General features: G+C 47.3%; 1 protein-coding gene across 2 annotated transcripts; it reads left to right on the top strand.

Annotated features, from left to right (window-relative positions):
- Window positions 1–65: 65 nt before the first annotated feature.
- On the top strand, window positions 66–15,954 carry IL12RB2 (interleukin 12 receptor subunit beta 2). Of its 2 annotated transcripts, none has more exons than XM_052666850.1 (16): window positions 66–372; window positions 1,364–1,460; window positions 1,932–2,258; window positions 2,623–2,737; window positions 3,342–3,520; window positions 3,765–3,901; window positions 4,442–4,586; window positions 7,236–7,315; window positions 9,677–9,896; window positions 10,386–10,586; window positions 11,391–11,492; window positions 11,579–11,734; window positions 12,539–12,676; window positions 13,028–13,112; window positions 13,926–14,025; window positions 14,324–15,954. In XM_052666850.1, exons 1-16 carry the CDS (start codon window positions 79–81, stop codon window positions 14,831–14,833), a joined length of 2,886 nt encoding a protein of 961 aa, XP_052522810.1. In that variant the 5' UTR covers window positions 66–78; the 3' UTR covers window positions 14,834–15,954. The 2 variants fall into 2 exon arrangements, with proteins under 2 accessions (XP_052522810.1, XP_052522809.1); XM_052666849.1 differs by having other exon boundaries at window positions 14,321–15,954.
- The last annotated feature ends 2,709 nt before the right edge of the window (window positions 15,955–18,663 follow it).

The raw sequence follows: 18,663 nt of genomic DNA, 5'->3' as shown, positions 1-18,663 counted from the left end.
TTGGCTGCTGTCAGCGTGTCGGTGTGAAGCCGAGGTGCTGCAGCAAAACGTTTCCATCCGAAGAACTCGAGGATTTAAATGAAACGTTTGTATGAATCTGTAGGAAGTCCCGGCTCAGGTCAGTGGAAGAGAACCCGCGTCCTCAACAGCGGGAGCGCTGCGTCCTCCCATCTGCGCTGCGGACATCGGATCTGGCTCCGGATTCTCAGCAGGGTTTCCCTACGCTGCAGACCCGCTCCTTCTCTCCTCGCCGTTCATTGGTGTGTCCTTAACTCCATCTCCTTGGTGCTCTCACAGCTGTTGGCTGCCCCATCCGAATGTGTACCACAGCGGTCTGCCACTGCAGAGGGGAGAGAAATCCACCTGCAAAAGGTGAGGAAAGTGTCGGTGTTGGGCTCCAGGAAGCCCCAGACGTTTCCATCCTGTCTCTTACCCCTCCCTTCTTCTTCTTCATTTCTTTCTTCATCTCTGTTCCCCAAAGAAACAGATCTTGTTCTGCGTTTGTTCTGTTTGCTTAGAGTTGACAGAGCTAAAAGGCAGATGGGACGAAGGGTGGTGAACAGGCTGGGGTGACACCCATGTGAGGTGGCTGGTTGGTTTCAGCAGCGTCAGAAACCCCGGGTAGGCAGCAGCAGTGGGCAGACAGCAGGCTGGGCATGCAGGCAGCCTGAGCTGTGTGCCCTGGGCTACACCAGCACCTCTGCAGGCTGCCTGGCTGGCAGGAGCACATTGGGGAGCTCATGCTGCAAAAGAGGTGCAGGACTTCAGGGCTGTGACAGCTGCTGGAATGCAGCAAGTAAAAAAGGCATCTTGGGGAGAAATAGCATGTGTTCTTCTCCCTTGAGAAGAAAATGAAGAGGCTTGAGAATTGCAGCTTCTATATACTGATTGTTCAAACGTCCTTGGTGCGGCGTGTCCTTTCTGCTTCAGCTTCTGCTAAATTTTAGCTGTCACAAGGAGTTGAAGAAGTTTACTTTAAAATTGCAAGTGTGCAGTGCAGGAGGTGCAAAAGCAGAAATGAATGAGAAAAACCTTTGTCCTTTGCATGGGGGTGTACTGAGGGTCTGTTCTGGTTCTCTTTTGCAGCAAGGTTTTTGGTTCTGGGCTTGCAGAGCATCTTTGAGAGGGAAAGGAGGAAGTATGCCTCTCCTTGAAGCACCATGTCCAAGTGTCTGTGACTCTGAGCTGTGTGCCAGTCTGCAGGGAGAGCCAGTGTAACATCCAGCTGCTGCTTAGGATTGCATCTGGTGCCACAGCTCAGCAGTGTTAGCAAGGAGAGTTAATTAATCAATCAGAAAGGACTGATGAAGGAAGGATTTTGAATTTTCTGAAGTTCTGAAATGATTTCTTTCCCACTTTTTAGGAACTGGTAAATGGTGATCGTTTCTGTCTAGGGAGAAAAATGCAATTTGCATGGATTGTACCTGCCACAATTTGTTTGTTGATGTCCATCACAGCAGGTAAGATTTCATTTTTATGTATATAGCAATTAGCACTTAAAAGAAGCACTGGGTAATCAGTGTTTTCATTCAGACACACCAGCAAACATCTTTCTTATTAGAGAGAGCAAAATCTGATGCTCAGTTAGGTTTACTTTCCTTAAGAGCCCATTGGTGCACTGCTACCATTGAGTGTCTTCCCATTCTTCATGGCAACATTCATTAAACAGCAGTGAAAAAAGCAGTTTAGATGAGTAGATTTTGCCCTGGGGGCTTTTTGGTGTGATCACTGGGAGTTAGGCTTTGGTTTCTGATCTCCATTTAATCCAACCAGTGAAGACTGGACAGTAATACACTGTGAGTTACAACTCAGAGACAAGAATCCTTATCCTTACGTGATAAACTTGGCACGACTGTCTTCCCAGAGGTAGCATGTTTTATGAGATAAGCAATATATCCATTTGAAAGGTTTGTTTTCCCGTTCTGTTGCAGAAGCATGCAGTAAAGGAAATGTGTCTGCCAGCAAACTTCCCCACGGTGTTGCAGAAATATGTGAAAAAGGAAACATGACTGCTAACACTGCTGCTCACGTCCAGCCTGGAACCAACATTACCCTCTCATGCCAGCTAAAGCAACTGAAATACAGCGAGCAGTGCAAGATTGCTCTTTTCTTTAACAGTTCTGAACTGACTAGCAATTATGGCACTTCAGTAAGCAACACATTTCCAGTCAATACGTATGGCAAACACATGTTTACCTGCAAAAGAGATTGTGAATACAAGAAAAAACTCATTTGTGGAATTGATATAGAGTCTGGAAGTAAGGAGAGTTTCACTGTTCCTTGTTCTTTCGGGTGTTCTGGGGTGCCTCTGAAGCAGAGGTTCGGAGCTCAGAGGGGTGGCCTCTCCTAGAGAAGGTGCTGTGTTGTATTGCTTTGATATCTGAAATGCTGCTGGCTGGAGCCATGCAACACAACAGAGCCTTTCTCACCCTGAGTCCCAGCCCCCCATGGGGATGCAGGCACCTGGAGGGCTCTGTGTGATGTCTGTCTCGCTGCACCCGCTGTCTCTCACCTCTGACAAACCTCCCCTGCTGCTTTATATGTAATGGCAACACTTGCATGTCAGCAGCTTGCTGCTCTCAACGTTTTAAACGAAGAGACTGATCAGAATACCTGCTTAAGATCCTCCAGATCAGCCAAGAAATGTGTCATGTATCCAGGATGGGACGGATGGCAACCTTACCTGCACCTGGGACAAAGGAAGGTTTACACACATGAACACTACGTACGTGATACAGTAAGTAACACTGGAAGTGGGTTCTTTAAAGCCTGTAATTGCATCTTAGGGGGGTCTTTATGTTAGTTTTAGGTTGTTTGTTACAGGTTTACCCTTTATCAACTCACACAAGAGCTGCTTTCTGAATACAAGGCTGCCGTGATCACCAAAGACCTTTTCTGGTTACAGCTGTGTGTGCTGCACAGCAGTAGTTTAGTTACTTCTGGATTAAGCACACTAAGAGAATACACCAATTCATGGCTCCTTCATTGTACAAGGAAGTTTAATAGTAGAAGTAGCCTTAAATTGGCTGCTGTTTTCCCTTCGTGGATCTTCTCTACGTAGAGATGTTGTGATTAGCAATGCCAGCACCAGGAAACCTCAGTCCTGAGCCTCTCACTGTGTCTCACGGTTCAACGAAGGAGATGGAGAGAGAACTTTTCCAAACTGTGTTATTTTTGCTTCCTCTTAAGGAACCAACAGTGCTGTAGCTCTCTCTGGCTTTGCTGAGCTTTCCCTGAAATAGACTGCAGGCCTCTGCAGCAAGCCTTGAGCAAGGAACAGACAGATTTATCTGTCACAGTGTACAAAAGGGTATTAACCAAGGGCTTTCCTTCTGTTCTAGGCTATCAGATGGGACTGACACCTCGTGCTTTTTAGAAGAAAGTCTGAGTAACAAGTTTGGCTGGCTGGTCCTGAGTACAAAGTTGAATTTTGAATCTACTTACAGACTTGTGGTTGTCGCCTCCAACAAGCTAGGAAGTGCTTTTTCTCAGCCACTTAAGTTCATGCTAATAGACGTAGGTAAGTGCCTTGCTTACCTTCTTTCAGTCAGCACTGGCTGTTTAGAGAAAGTGCAAACTGAGCACTCTGTCTTTGCTGTTCAAATCTGTCAGAGGAAGTATCCATCCATCCATCCATCCATCCATCCATCCATCCATCCATCCATCCATCTCAATCACCCGTTCTATTTACCTTGCCCTCCTTTACTTGCTGTGATGCACATCTGAGTGCTGCTTCTTTGTTTTGTTTCTGTTTTTGCTGCCAGTGAAACCACATCCTCCAAACTTTTTAGTGGAATTTGAAAACTCTGCAACAAATTGCACCTTGTTCTGGCACAGTGAAGTCCGAGGGCAGCACTGCAGAGTGAGATACCGTCCAGTTAGCAGTTCCACCTGGAACACGGTAATCCTCTTCTGAAGAATAAATTAAACTATGATCCTTGGATGCTCCTTTATTATTGTTATTTCTCTCTCAGGTCTGCTCTGTAGCATCTTAATTAAGAAAAACTGTTGCCCGCTCCTCTAAGCCTCTATTGCTGGTCTGATACTGCAGGAATCAGATAAGACACCTGATAAGATAACTGATAATGAAGGTGCAACACTTAGCATGAAAAAAAGAAACACAAAACAACCTGCCATATGTCAAGTATAAAGCACAACAAATCAGAGCTTATTTTGGCACACCACTACTAAAACATGGCCATTTCTGCTCATTGTAGCTCAAGGCTTTGGGTGCACATTTTCCAAATGCTTGTGTCTTCTTTAATGCTGGTTGGAATCCTTAGCTTGTATTTTAAGTGCTAAAATGAAGGAACTGCTTGAAGTTGAGTAAAATGCATGAACATAGAACTCCTTATTAACTCCTATAATAATATATAGGAGTTAATATAAACTCCTGTTTCCCTGTGAGCTTAATGTTACATGTCCTTTATCTTCACTGAAGGTTGAAAATTTAGAGAGTGAAAAATGCAGCCTTCACGGTCTGGAGCCTCATACAGAGTATGAATTTCAAGTGAGCTGTAAAATTCATCCTGAGAGGGGACTGTGGAGTAACTGGAGTGCATTCCAATCCCAGACTCCAGAAGCAGGTAATATGATTTGTTATACCAAGCCTATGTAGCTAATGAATCCTAGAATGGCCTGGGTTGCAAAGGAGCACAACGCTCATCAGTTCCAACCCCTGCTGTGTGCAGGTCACCAACCAGCAGCCCAGGCTGCCCAGAGCCACATCCAGCCTGGCCTTGAATGCTTGCAGGGATGGGGCATCCATAGCCTCCTTGGGCAGCCTGTGCCACTGCCTCACCACCCTCTGGGGGAACTCAGAACGCTGTTTGCTTTTTGCTCCTGGCGAGAATCTGTAAATCCAGAAACAAAGCCAGCAGGGAAATAAACTTCTATAACAGAACAGGACTTTTTCGTGAACGGAAAACAATCAGTTCACGTTTCTGATGAAGCAGGAATTTCAGGAGGTCATTGAGAAGTTCTGAAGGATGTATTCTTTCCACATGATTGAAGGTTGGAGGAATTTTCTGTGCCTTGCGCAGGGGGTTTGCAGCCTGTCACACTGCTGCACATCTGGAAAAGCCAGAGAAATCTGTGCTGCTTAACTGGGAAAAGGAAAACGTTTCGTATTGGTTTCTATCAAAGCATTTGCAGAATTACTGCAGCAGTCCCACACAAAAGGCAGCACGGCTGGCAGGGGACACTCAGTCACTGAGGAACATCACGTTTGGGACACACGCTGGGTTCTTGAGCCTGCTGGACACTTTGCTGAGGAGCTGGGCCCAGAAAACTGCTTCTTCTGGTTCAGTTCAGTTACAGGTTGTGACAAAATGGTTTAAATCTGCTGATTCATCTTTTTGTGAGTAAAGAAAATATTTTGTTTAGAGAATTGCCAGCTAGCTCTCTCCTCTAAACAGTGCAGTCACTGGAGATCTCTGCAGCCTTAATGGGCGAGGACTTGGCATTTCACAGCGCTACCCCATCACGAATGAGAACATGAGAGCACAGCATTTCTGCTTGGTGGGACTGCACAGCAGAGTCCAGGGGACACAGCACAGACACGAGCTCAATTCTCCTCTTTTACACCAATTCTAACACCAGAAGCCTTCGGTCAGATGCAGGTCCTCATCTGCACACCCAACTCCTGCATGTTCTTATGGAAGAAGAAAGCTTCTCAAGAAGAATCTCAGCGCAGATGCGTTGCCTTCTTTGGCATCCCCTCCTTTCATCTCGTGGTTGGCTTTCATTGCTCTTTTCTTGTGAATTACCATAAGCTCTCCAGGCTCCTCCATCTATTACTCATGCTGTTTACCACTTCTGCCAGCAACAGTTTCTGTAAGAAGCATTGATTGATGCAAAAGGTGCGAACTTCTTCCCTCCCCCACCTTCCTCTCAACAGTTTTCTTAACCTTTTCAATGCACTCAGCGTTGCTATGGTGTCTGTGGTCATCACCCCTCTTTCCCCAGCCAGTGCTGCAGAGTAAGATTCTCCTCAACTGCTCAGGGAATGTTTCTGGTGAGGGAGGTGAGGCTGCAGACGATGAGCCAAACGTACATAATTCTTTCTCTTCTTCAAAATAGCTGAAGTTTTCACACTCCTTTGGCCTGCAGCGAATTCAAGACTGCACCTTTTATACTTAGAAGCTGTTTTTTTTCCCCATGTTTTCCAGGCCACAAAACTTGCTTTCTGCAAACACTTCAGTGACGTGAGCCTTTCTTTTCCACCTGATTTCTGTGGTTCATGTGTGAAAAGAGCCCTAAAATCTGGGCTGCCGTTCAACGGATACAACCTGTTTGTTTTCTTCCCTCCTGCTTTGAACTTGCCCCCTGCTCACAGTGACTGCATTCTGCTTGCATTTCTGCTGTGCATCCCATGGTTTCATAGAATCATAGAATCGAGGCTGGAAACGACCTGAGAGATCAAGGTTTGTTTTCTGTTGTTTTCTTTCTTTTTTTCTATTTCCACTCACTATTATAAGCAGGGCAAATAGTTCTTAACATTGCTGGCACTGAGGATTTTTTCTGTCTTTGCATTTAAGAAATAGCAGGCAGCCTCGGCCCCGGTCTAAATAGGGCTGTGCATCAGTTGCCTGCTGTTAGGTTATTAGAAACACTTACTTGATTTTGATGAGTTGATTGAGAAGCCAAGCTTTGTCACACTGCCTTTCTTCGCATCTCTTTATCCAACTCCGAATTGTTGGAGCACGTTGTTTATTAGCTTTTGCAGTCAAAAACAGTAGGGTTCAGTGAGTATCATTTTAAACATCGAGGGATTTCAGGAAGCATCTTCCTTGCACCTTCATTCACCTCAACTTTTGTGCAAAGATGAGAGCTAATACTGTCCCTTTGATTTATAGGCTTTCTTGGAAGTCAGAGTGCAAGATAAAGGCTCAGGCAGACCAGAACCCCTCTTACAGAGATGGTTTCTTCTTTGTGACTACGGCCATTGGGCAGTCAGCACTGCAGCTGAACTCCAGCTGTAATAGCAAATATAAGCTCAAAATACAAAACGATGCTTTTAGGACTACAGCACTTGCATGATTTCTGAGGTTCCAAATCACAGCATCACAGAATTGCAGGGGTTGGAAGGGACCTCCAGAGCTCATCGAGTCCAACCCCCTGCCAAAGCAGGTTCCCTACAGCAGGTCGCACAGGTCGGCATTGTGTGGACTATTTGATGTCTTGTTTGCTTCGAAACACCATCATTAATTCTGTTTCTTTTCTTTCCCAACCAGTGCCTACTGGGCTCTTAGATGTCTGGTACAAAAAGCAGGATATAGACTCTCAGATGCAGAACATTTCTCTTTTTTGGAAGGTAAGTTAAGGGAAACTTAGCCTATGCAGAAATAAAGAGCAGCTTTGGAGGGGGAACCATATGTAATGTGTTTGCAGGAAAGGACTTGAACCAGGGCACGGCAGTGCTTTGTCCAGAGATATGTAATTACTCAGAATAACTCTACTACCCAAGACCTTCCTCATTTTCTATCTTATTGTATACAGTCAGAACACAAATCATTGGAGGAAAGGGGGATGCTGTGCCCCAGGTGATCAGTAGGCAGCTTCACATGCGTGCCTTGGACTATGAACTCCTTTTAGAGGAGCTTCTGCTCTGAGATGAAGAGCAGGGTGATGAAGAACGGGGGAGATAGAGGAGCTGAGTCATTCTAACTGGCTCTCCCTTAAGGTAACCAAATTCTGTACAGCTTTAAAAAGGCTGGATATAGCCTGGGTAATTTCAGCTGCTCTGTCCACATTGGTGCTTTGCCCATGGTCAGCTGAATCCCTTGTTATACTGCAGAAGCAGACAGAAAACATGTCTCTGTACAGGTGTGAAGCAGGAGATGGGCACACGCAGAATAGTTGGCCAATGATACAGCTGTAGATCTGAAACTGGACAAGCTCAGAGCAAGTGTTTCCATACAGAAAGGGCAGAGCTTTCAGAAAGCTGGTGAATGAGGCCCTATAAGAAAGCGACTTTTTCCTTATCAAAAAACCATAGAATGGATTGGGTTGGAAAGAACCCCAAGGATCATCAAGTTCCAGCCCCCCCCACCATGCAGGGCCACCAACCTCCCCATTTCACAGCAGCCCAGGCTGCCCAGGGCCCCATCCAACCTGGCCTTGAACACCTCCAGGGATGGACGGGGCATCACAGCCTCTCTGGGCAGCTGTTCCAGCACCTCACCGCTCTCACAGCAAAGAACTTCCCCTGACATCCAACCTACATCTTCCCTCCTTCAACTTCAAACCATTTCCCCATATCCAACCTAAATCTCCCCTCTTTAAGTTTGGAGCCATTTCCCCTTGTCCTGTCAGCACAGACCCTGCTGCAGTGAAAGTAAGTTTGTTTTTAGGCAGCAAGGAGCTGAAGAGCTTCACTAGACTGGAATGACACAGGAAAAATCAGAAATAAGAAATAGATATGCAACCTCTAGAAGGAATCTCAGCTAAAATGTATGCTCTTGCCACTACCATTAGGGAATTAATTCACTTCAGTTACAATTTTGCTTTAAAACAAACAAACCCAGCAATCAAATATGAAGACATCTGACGCTACATAGAAGAAGGTAATAGATTTAATGAGGGAGAGACTGCAAGGGTCCTTCTTTCTGAGAGCTGCAGCTGGTAGTGGGAAACTCCATTTAGCAGCTGAACACTACGAAATGGGAAACATCTTTGTGCAAGCACCAAGTTGTTGGAAAGCCATGTTTCTTTCCACTTTTAAGAGAGGAGAAAGTAAAAACCGATTGTTTGTTACCAAAGAACATTAGCTGCTATTTGCTATTGTCCAGCAAGTGATGCTGTCGCTGTAAGGAATTTCTTTACTATGATGGGAACAGAAAGGGAGGAATAAAATACCTTCAAGTGAAAGCTCCTCTCTTAAGTTGGGTAGCTTGAGCATTCAAACTAGGGAGGAGCTTTGAAGCCACCATCTGCCACGAGCCTGTATATTAAAGTGGCAGACTGATGGTAGCACAGAGCTGGTAGCAAATCTGGTGATCTTTCTGACTTTTTAATGATGATCACCAACTCCTAGGAGGCACTGAAACCTTACTTTGGACTTAATCTTTCCTGGAAAGGAAAAAAAAACATGTTGATTCATTCATGCCAGGAAATAACAAGTGTCCCAACCGCCTTCACGGCAGGTTCTGAAATGAGGCTTTGCCTCGTTCATCGCCTCACGTGGAAAAGGCTCTGCAGTTGTTGCTCGTTGGGAATCTCACAATGAATGGGCAAAAAACCAAAACCATCCGCAGGCAGATGTGTGTGAGCTCCTCCTTGCTCAGGAGGGCCTGTAAGTGTAACAGAAATCTCTCTTCTGAGAGAAGGTCCGGTTCTAAGCGGGTGGAGGATTTGGTTCCTGATGGCCAAATCAGCTGAACGAACCACTCACTGTCAGTGGCTGAAGAGAAGCCTTTTGTTTTCCTGCACTTAACCCCCCCATGTGGAATGCTGATACTGCAGCTATGTGACACACGTTTGTCCTGCAGAGGGGCAGCAAACTGGAACAGCTGGCTGTCTGAGCACAGGAAGCCAAACCAGTGCCTCCTTCCCTGAGCAGCCTTAAAACATCAGTTTGCTACCATCAGAATTTTCTGCAGGACAATCCATGTAATTCATACAATTCCAGGCTTTTCCCTTGGCTAAAAACGTAGCAAGCACATCTTCTTTGCAGGCTCTGCAGAAGTCGGAGGCAAGAGGAAAAATCCTGCATTACACAGTGACCTTTGAAGCACTAAGCCATGGGGAGCCCAAAGCAACAGAAACAAATGTGACCACACAAACCAGTTACACCAAAGCTGCTCCAAAGATGGACTACAAGATAACAGTCACTGCTGATAACTCGAGGGGAAGCTCACCTCCTGCATCCATCCTGACCAACCTGAGCATCCAAGGTAAAGCCTTCCACTGTTCTCAGCCACTGGAAATCACCTCAGCTCTGCTTTGTACTGCTCACAGCTACGTGCCACAGAGGCATTCAGATTCTGCCACTTGGTGCTCCTTCGTGTTGATCTGCACACATCTCCAGGGATCCGCAGTGACCGCAGTTCAGATCCACTCACAAACGTGGTCAAGGACTGCAGTGTGGTTTCCTGATGAGCCAAGTTGCCCTCAATCAGCACTGCCATAACTTCACCCCTCCTGCTGACAGTGCAAGCCACCCAGGCACTTGACACAGCAGACATCTAACTATGACAAAAAAGAAGAGTAATGGCTTCTTTTCATTTGTTTTGTATGAGGGGAGGCAGAACTGAAGGGAGCATGATGGCAAGGGGTGAAACGTGGTAAAAACCAGATATCAAACTTACCACGTCACCTTAAGGCTGAGGCAAATCTGTGCTGACGGTGTGGTTTCTGTTTGGCTGTTCTCTCTCCCATGACAGATTTACCCTCTCCTCGGAACGTCTCTGCTGTGGCGATGGGAAATAACAGCATCTTGGTCAGCTGGAAACCTCCCATTAAATCCACTGCATCCATCAATGGGTATGTTGTGGAATGGATAAACACCCACAGGAAGAGCAGCCTGGAGCCCCATCCAAGCTGGATAAGACTTGTTGCATCCAACCTGTCTATAGTGATACCAGGTGAGCAGCACAGAGAAGCAGGATATTGTTGATGTACTATTTTAATTGTGAAAGCCTTTTAAGGAACAAGTCAGACTCTAATTGTTACTAATTCAGCATAAGAGACTGTCACGTTTAAAGCCTTTTACATGGGAGGAAAAAAACGAGTGGTTTGGCAGTCCCTCAAATGAGATTTGCCTGGTAAGAGGAATGCCTCAGAAAAAAATAAAATAAAATCAGTCCTTCTGAAACGCAGTAAAGACAAAGATCAGAGATTTAAGAAGAGAATCATAGAATGGCTGGGGTTGGAAGGGACCTCAAGGATCAAGAGCATTCCCATCTCCTAGTTTTCATAGAATCACAGCATGGCCTGGGTTGCAAAGGAGCACAGCGCTCATCAGTTCCAACCCCTGCTGTGTGCAGGTCACCAACCAGCAGCCCAGGCTGCCCAGAGCCACATCCAGCCTGGCCTTGAATGCCTCCCATTGTTGGTCACTGACCCAAACAGAGCTACAGCAGCAATATTCTTTATCCTAGATGGCTTCAAAGTTACAATTAGAGTGCTGCTGCTATTCCAGTTAGTCCTTCCTACGTTGTCTTGGTGCTGTGCCTCCCAGGGTTTTAAATCCCTGCTCTCAAGCAAGCAGGAAAAAAAATAACACATTCATGCCATTACTTTGTACCTTTTTTAAGAAAGGGAAACATTAATTACTGTCGCTCTTCCATAACCCACGTTAAGGCCTGGGGATAGATCTGAGCAGGTGAATATTTTAGCCCTAACTGTGAATATTTTAATGGGATAATTATTTCTTTTTCTTCATGTAGAGCACATAGAAGATAACGTGTGCTATCACATTAGTGTGTTTGCGCTGTATCAGGACAGAGCTGGGCAAGCCAAATCAGTGAGGGGATACTCGAGAGAAAAAGGTAACGCAGTAATTCTCTTTCACATCTTTTAAATCCAGCTTAAACTGCTCAGCATTAAAAGTTGCACGTTATGTTATGTTTTGTAGCACCATCAGCTGGGCCACAAGTGTCCACAAAGCCACAGACAAACGGCCTCTTGGTTTGGTGGGAAGAAATCCCTTCCCACCAGCAGATGGGCTGCATCACACAGTACAATATATACCTGCAAAAAAAGAACAGTAACGTGGATCCTTACGTCTATGGTAGGAACCTGGTAAAAACAACGTGATGTGCAAGTGCTGTTTATTGAGGGGAAAGGGGTGGTGAAGAAAGAGGCTGCAGGAAGGAGCCCCAGGCAGCTCACCTGGCAGCAAGATCCAGTTCTCTGCTACGGCTGCTCACGAACAGGGCTGCATTTTCATACTCATACATTAAGGTAGACAATTCTCAGTTATTCTGAATGAAAAAAAATTCTCCCTCACTTTTTTTTTTTTTTCTTTTTGTTATTTTCATAAGTCAGAGCGCTGTAATTATCAGCAGGGTGCGAATAACAGACTTGCTAAGAGCTGTATTCAACAAACATCAGCACGGTGAGACACAGCAGGTAACAGGCACTGCCTTCCTGCACTTGGATGCCCTCCCCGTGCACGGCCTTTTTCTCCACTGCCATGCTTCCCTCCAGGACAAGAAACGTTTTTTCTTCTCTTATTCAGGAGCTGCACGGCAGTTTTTAATGGATGTTTTGTAGTTCCACCGTGCAAACCTCATTTTAGATTTAGACACTGGTTTACCAAACTACAATAGTCCAAGGACAGGGCAGCCAGTGCTGTGCAGCATCTGTTCTACTGTGTGCAGTGGGACAGGTCTCAGAACAGCCCCAATGGCCTGAGCTCTCCTATAGCCCCTCCTATAGCCCTTCCAAGGACTCAGTGACATAGACCAGGAGGTTACTTACAGCAATAGAGAACTTCTGCATGTTCAGGCTTCTGGAAACACAATTCTTAGAGCTAAATGCAGTAAGAACACACGCTAGGATTTTTATTTGCTTTTCTCTTTTTCTCTTTCAGCCATTTGTAATACGACATCCCAGCATTCGTTTTACATCACAGACCTACAGCGTGGGGAGTGTTACGTCCTGTGGATGACAGCACTGACAGATGCTGGAGAAAGCCCCTGGGGAAACAGCGAGCTGGTCTGCTTGGAAAGTAAGGAGCCTGCTGGGGGAGAGGGACCAACAGAGTCCTGTGTGTGGTCCCTGCTTCTGCGCTGCCCAGGGGCTGCAAAAACAAATTTGTGCCCTGTGTCAGTGGGAGGTTCAGTTTTAGGTCAGCAATCACGTATTTTGGATTACGCACTGCCTACCTCAACAGTTGCAGACATTCTAACGTTATAAAGTATTGTTGCACTCAAATGTCAGCGCTTCATTCAGTTCCCTGATTTAAAACCTAAACACTTCTGGTATTCTTTACAACCCAAGCTATGAGTGCTGTCCAGATTGAACTAGAGTAAACTTTTCCTCATTAAAACAAGGTTAAAATGTCCGTTCCTTGTTCCAGGTGCGGTGGACTGGATTATTGTGCTCACCTGCAGCTTCTTCATACTCTCAGCCTGCATTTGCTCCCTGCGTCCTGCAAGAAAACTGTGAGTGGATCGATGCATTGCATTCCAGTAACACGGGGGAGTTTTGCTAGAGGGCATATTAACGAGCTCTGGGGACATCTTGGGGAACAGGGAGGATTGTTTTGAACAAAGGTTTTGGATAATGAGAGTGGTAACAACACCACACTGTGTGAGATAGCTATAGATAGCTATAGTTCACATCATGAGTTTGTAACAGGGATCTTAAGGCCAGCTTCCACTGAACCCGAGCTGGTACAAACCTCGGTCACTTCCTGAGAGGGAAGTCAGAGCCTGTGACACAAAGACCTTTTTCTTTAAAGCAACATAAACACGTCCCCAACCCGATTTTCCAGGGCTGAGTTCATGGCTGTGCTGAGCACGCTCTGCTGTTAGTCATGCACACCTAATGAGGGCTGGCTGCAGGACGATGCTGTGCTGCACTGGTTTTTGCTAAGTCAGTACTTGCTCAGTGTTACCTCACTGCTGGCTTTGCACCTGGAAATATTAGCATCTGGAACAGCCAAAACCAAACACGCTGGAGACTACAGACCAGTGGGCAACAATATGTGCTCATAAGTGGAGTCCTGGCCCGAAGCATTTGAAAAAGTGGAAACTCCATGCTGCGCAGTCTCCAATCAGCCAAAATTGCTGCGTCCTCAGAAACTTGGGCAGGCTCTGCCAGTCCCACCCAGCCTGAGTTTCTGCTGTTCTGTAGTAACGCAGACTCATTACGCAGAATCTTCAGTAATTGCACTCACAAACAGCACGTTCCAGCTCAGCAGAACTCGCAGGTATTGGCATTTGTGCTTTTAACTTCACTTGTTCCACCCGCAGATCACTCTTGCTCTTTTCTGCCGCTGTACCTCAGTGGTACAACAAAGCCATTCCAGATCCAGCTAACGCTACATGGGCTAAGAACGACAAGTCTAGGAAGGTAAATCAGACCTTTTTTTTTTCCCTTCTAACCCCATCATCTTCAGCAGAAAAAGCAGTCAGAGCTACGCAAATCAGTCGCCTCTTAACAGAGCAAGTCCTGCACTTTCTGGCACGGAAGCAGCTCCGTTGTGTATTGTGTTACACGTAGTGTGCATCACACACAGACTGCAGAACTGTGCAGGGCCATTTGCTGCTTAGCAGTGGTGGAGATGCCTGCATTTCGGGGCTGGGTGGGAGAGCACAAGGCACTGAGTGCAGGATTAATGAGCGCTGCTGTACGTGTGCCCCCCCAGCAGGGCGAGCTGAGCGTGCCTTCCAGTCTGCTCTTATACAACACCAGCAGTTTTGAAGAGCCTGAAACAACAGAAGTAGAGGAAAGCTTTGTGCAGACAGACTGCCAGGTTTTCCAGGACAGGCTCATCTTCAGCAGCAGCAGCAATTGTGACTGGCAACTGAAAAGCAGCTTTGAGAAGCAGGAGTCGGAGTACAGGCCTCTACCCAGCACCACAGATGGAGACGGTTACGAGCATCAGCTTCCCGACTTGTACAAGAAGATGGTGCTGGAAGTGACAGAGCAAACACAACCCGTTTCTGAGTACATTGCTACTCCACTTACTGACAGAGCTACAGCCTACCTGCCCTCAGCCATCTCACCTCTTGTCACAGACACTACTGAAGAAGACCCTGAACTTGAGTATAATCCCATCTCTGTCTTCCCAACAACTTTTTTGCCACCAGAATTTTCCTATGGAGGGAAACTGAATTTGGATATGGTGAGACTGAACTGCAGCTCTTTCACAAGGTAGGCTGTCAGGGTGGCACATCAGCCTGGCCCGGATGTTTGCACTTTAGCCAAGTCCTGCAATGTGTTTCGTTGCAGTTAGGACAGCAACTTGTACGTCACACCTTCAGGTAACACAACCCAACTCACAAACCTTTCCAGGTTCTAAGTCATGCCTTACTTTACAGCGCAGCAGCTCTTCACCCAGAGCACGCTCAAGGTAGAATTAAAGACAAAAGTCCAAATTGCTGGGGCTGTCGGCAGGCTCCTCGAGATTAATTGCTCAGGCTGCCTGCACAGAGCTTAGAGCTGCCTCAGGTTCCTGCCCCCCTGCCTGAACACAAGGCTGGTTTGAACTCCACCAGACAAGCTAAAAATCATCCAAAATATTGCTCGTCCAGGAACAGCAAGGATGTATTTCAGTATGATCAGACCTCAGCAGCTGACCAGGTCATGGTTGCACTGCGCTCCAGCTGCACACAGCAGGTCAGAAATGCGACATCTGAGAATCTTTTGCCAAGCCGACTTGTTCAGTACCCAGCAGACAGCATTCCTCACTACTGCCTTCATACAGACACACCTTTCAGCCCACTGAAAATGGTGCTACAGCCCCACGAGGGCACTGAAGGATCCCCTAACTTGACTGAACTTTTCAGCCCTGCTGCAAAACCAGTCAGAGCAAACCTGCCTTCAGGGCTCAGCACAGAAGGGATCCTCACCAGAAATAAAGAAGCAGGCACCATGTGCACACAGTAAGTCAGATGGGCTGCTGAGAATTTTAATGATTTATTGAAGTATTCTAATTACAGGCTTGAAGTATGTGTTACACATTTAATGACTTTGTTTACTACGTGCGTATATTATTTATAAATAGAATGTTGGAAACCTGAAATTTGGTTGTTGTTGTTTTCTCTGGTCAAGCTCAAGTGCGAAGCTGCAGGCAGGCACAGAATAAAGCACCTTTAATGACAAAGCTGGAGGTTTGTGGCTGGAGAAGGTCGTCCAGATTTGAGCTCATCTGGAGCAGAATGCTTTGCTTCCTCCCATGAGGATTCAGGTGGCTGCTCCCACCCACAGCTGGCTGGCTGAACAAGCTGTTAAGCAGTGGCATAGACTCAGGACAAAAGCCTTGCATGACACTCAGTGCACCTGTACTAAAAGAGCCATGAGGTGACCCTTAGCTGCAAGCATCACCCTTCTAAACTGCAACACAAACATACCTGCATCTCGAGGCTGCTGCTTCGAGACCACATCCTTTCCCACTGCATTTCACTTGAAATAAAAAAGTAAACCGAAGCATTAGGGAGAGCTCTACTTGCTGTTTTCTACAGGGGTTCCACAAACTCCTGTGATCCAAATCCAAACATTCGGCACAATACCACTGTGATTTTATAACACCTGAACACACTGCCTTCTAGCTTGGTGCCAAAACACAAAGGCTTATTAACACCACTACGTTATGGCGTTCTCTGCCTGTGTGCTGCAGCAGTAGCTCTGCAGCAGGGCATCCACAAAAAGGCAGTGCATGTGCCCAGCACCTGCATTGTGCCAGAGAACAAGCACTGCATCACAGTGCTGCCCTGGAAAGTAGCTTGATGATAAGAAACTGAGGAGTAAGGAAACGCTGAACAAAATTCCTGCTCACGGAGCTTCCCAAAGCAAAGTGCTTGGGAGAGCCCAAGAAGTAACACCACAGGTACTAGCAACAGGACAAGCTGCACGAGCACCAGCATGCTGCCCTCCAGAACCTTGTGCTGCTTCAGGGCTCCTCTACAGCACTGAGACCGATTCTGAAGTGCTCCTGGCAGTGTTCGCCTGTCTGCCTGTGCTCAGTGTGTGCTGCTGCTTGCTGCTGCCTCTCAGCACTGCTCTGGCACCCAGCACTATGCTCACCTGCAGCAGGATGCAGCCAAGCCCCTTTGCAGACATGGCAAGGGATTGCTCTCACTATGGGCCATTCTTCCCATCAATGACCTCAGCAGTCCTCTGTGGATGGGAATACTTACCTTTGCTGTCCAACCATATGACACGGGCTCACCATGCTCATGGCAGGCGTTGTGCATTGAAAAAGTGATTTCCAGAGGTAGCAACAGATGCTCACAGCCAGGCCTCTTGTCCAGGAGCAGCACACACACATCTCTGTCAGGACAGCCCCCCAAGTCTGCCCCACTGCAGCACCAACACAAGGCATATGCTTCTCCGGCTCCCACCCACAATTTCCATAGGGGTGCCAGAACAGGATTTGTTGATGTGCAGACTTGCAAATCAGATACAAGGAAGCTTCACAGCAGCTCCTGCAGTGCAGCCCATGTCACAGAATTACCAGAGGGTCAGCTCTGAGCTGTATTTCAGAATGGCGTTTCCTCTTTGGTACCTTGCTCACTGCTCACTGCCGCCTCCCTGCTGGCCAGGAGCTCTGGGCTCAGCTGCTCACAGCCACACTCACACAGCACAGCAGAGGGAAGATGCATTTCCATAGGAAAAATGGCTTTCAGCAGCGGCCCAGAAGCAATCTGCAGATCAGCTGCCTCCACTTGGCATCTTCATCCCAAACCAGCAAACGTGCACTGCCATCCATCACTAAACAAAACGGCTGCACGCAGGCAGCAATGGCTGTTCCATCCAGCCCTGCACTGCTGCCACCCCCCAGCAGGCTGCAGCCTGTGTCACACACCCTCATCACGGAGCCGGACCTTCAGCCTCTGCTTTTTCAGAGAATAGAAGCAATGCTTCTACTTGCTCTCCATGCAAGACAGCAGGAATCTATTTCCTCACCTCTAACTCAGTGCTGTGGCTCAGAGCCAAGACCAAGCAGCCTGCTCAGCAGGATCTACAGATCCCTTCTCACACTGCTATGCTGAACTCCTGCCCGCAGAACGGAGCAGCCTCATCTCACGCCTATCTGTCCACAGCTGAGCACCAGCACTGCCCAGCTGCACTCCTGCAGCGTGCCCAGCATCACCAGCTCACAGGGCCACAGCCCCACAGCCACCAGAGCAGACACTGCAGGTACCAACCGTACCACCGAGCAGGAGGCAGCTTTATCAGCAAAAGCTCAGCAGAAAGGGAGAACAGCTGTGGTGCTCCACATCCTCCTCGTTCTTCGCTATCAGGTATTTCACCTGTGAAGATAACAAGCAAGGTGGGCAAGGAAACCACACGCAGAAAGGCCTCCACCAAGGCAACAAAGCACAGCTGCCCAGCTCTGCACAATGCTGCTCACCTGGGAAGCACGCAGGGTTTTACCTTTTTGTTTGCACGTTACCAACTCCACAATCACACCTCTGGGGTCCGGCAGCTCGTTCCAAGTCCTGATCCCCAGTGCCCACATATCTCCCACCTGGGAAGGCTGCCTGTGTGCCAGCCAGGAGCACTGCTAGTCCTTGGGTCACACCTCCTCAGCACCAGAGCAGCACTGCCATGCTCTCCATACTCCATCGGCAGCAACCCTTGCAAACACACTCGGGTGCCCATCACAGCAGACTGCTATCTCCAGACAGTTGCACAAAAACACAGCAGATAACCAGAACCAAAAGAAGCTGTTTTTAAAACCCACTATTTTTATCACTCGCCTCATCTGCACCCTCAGACACAGCCAGCTGATTCTCACATTTATCAATCACAAACTGAACACCAGGATTCATTTTCTTCCTTCTTAAAGTAGATAACTCGACATGGGGCTCCCTGGGAAGACTTAGTCCAGTTGGAGACAAGCATTTACCAGCAGCAGGGACTGAGCCTGAGCTGCCCTCCCTGCAGCCTCCTCAGGTGAGGCCACACACCATCAGCTTTCCCCATCAGCTTCAAGCTCCCCAGCAAAGCAGCACGATGGGCTTTTGCAGCCCCAAACGCGAT

The sequence above is a fragment of the Tympanuchus pallidicinctus genome, unplaced genomic scaffold, assembly GCF_026119805.1.
Source record: "Tympanuchus pallidicinctus isolate F22 unplaced genomic scaffold, pur_lepc_1.0 scaffold7, whole genome shotgun sequence".
Taxonomy (NCBI): Eukaryota; Metazoa; Chordata; class Aves; order Galliformes; family Phasianidae; genus Tympanuchus; species Tympanuchus pallidicinctus.
The sequence above is the reverse complement of the archived record's forward strand: the minus strand, read 5'-3'. Positions and strand labels throughout refer to the sequence as shown.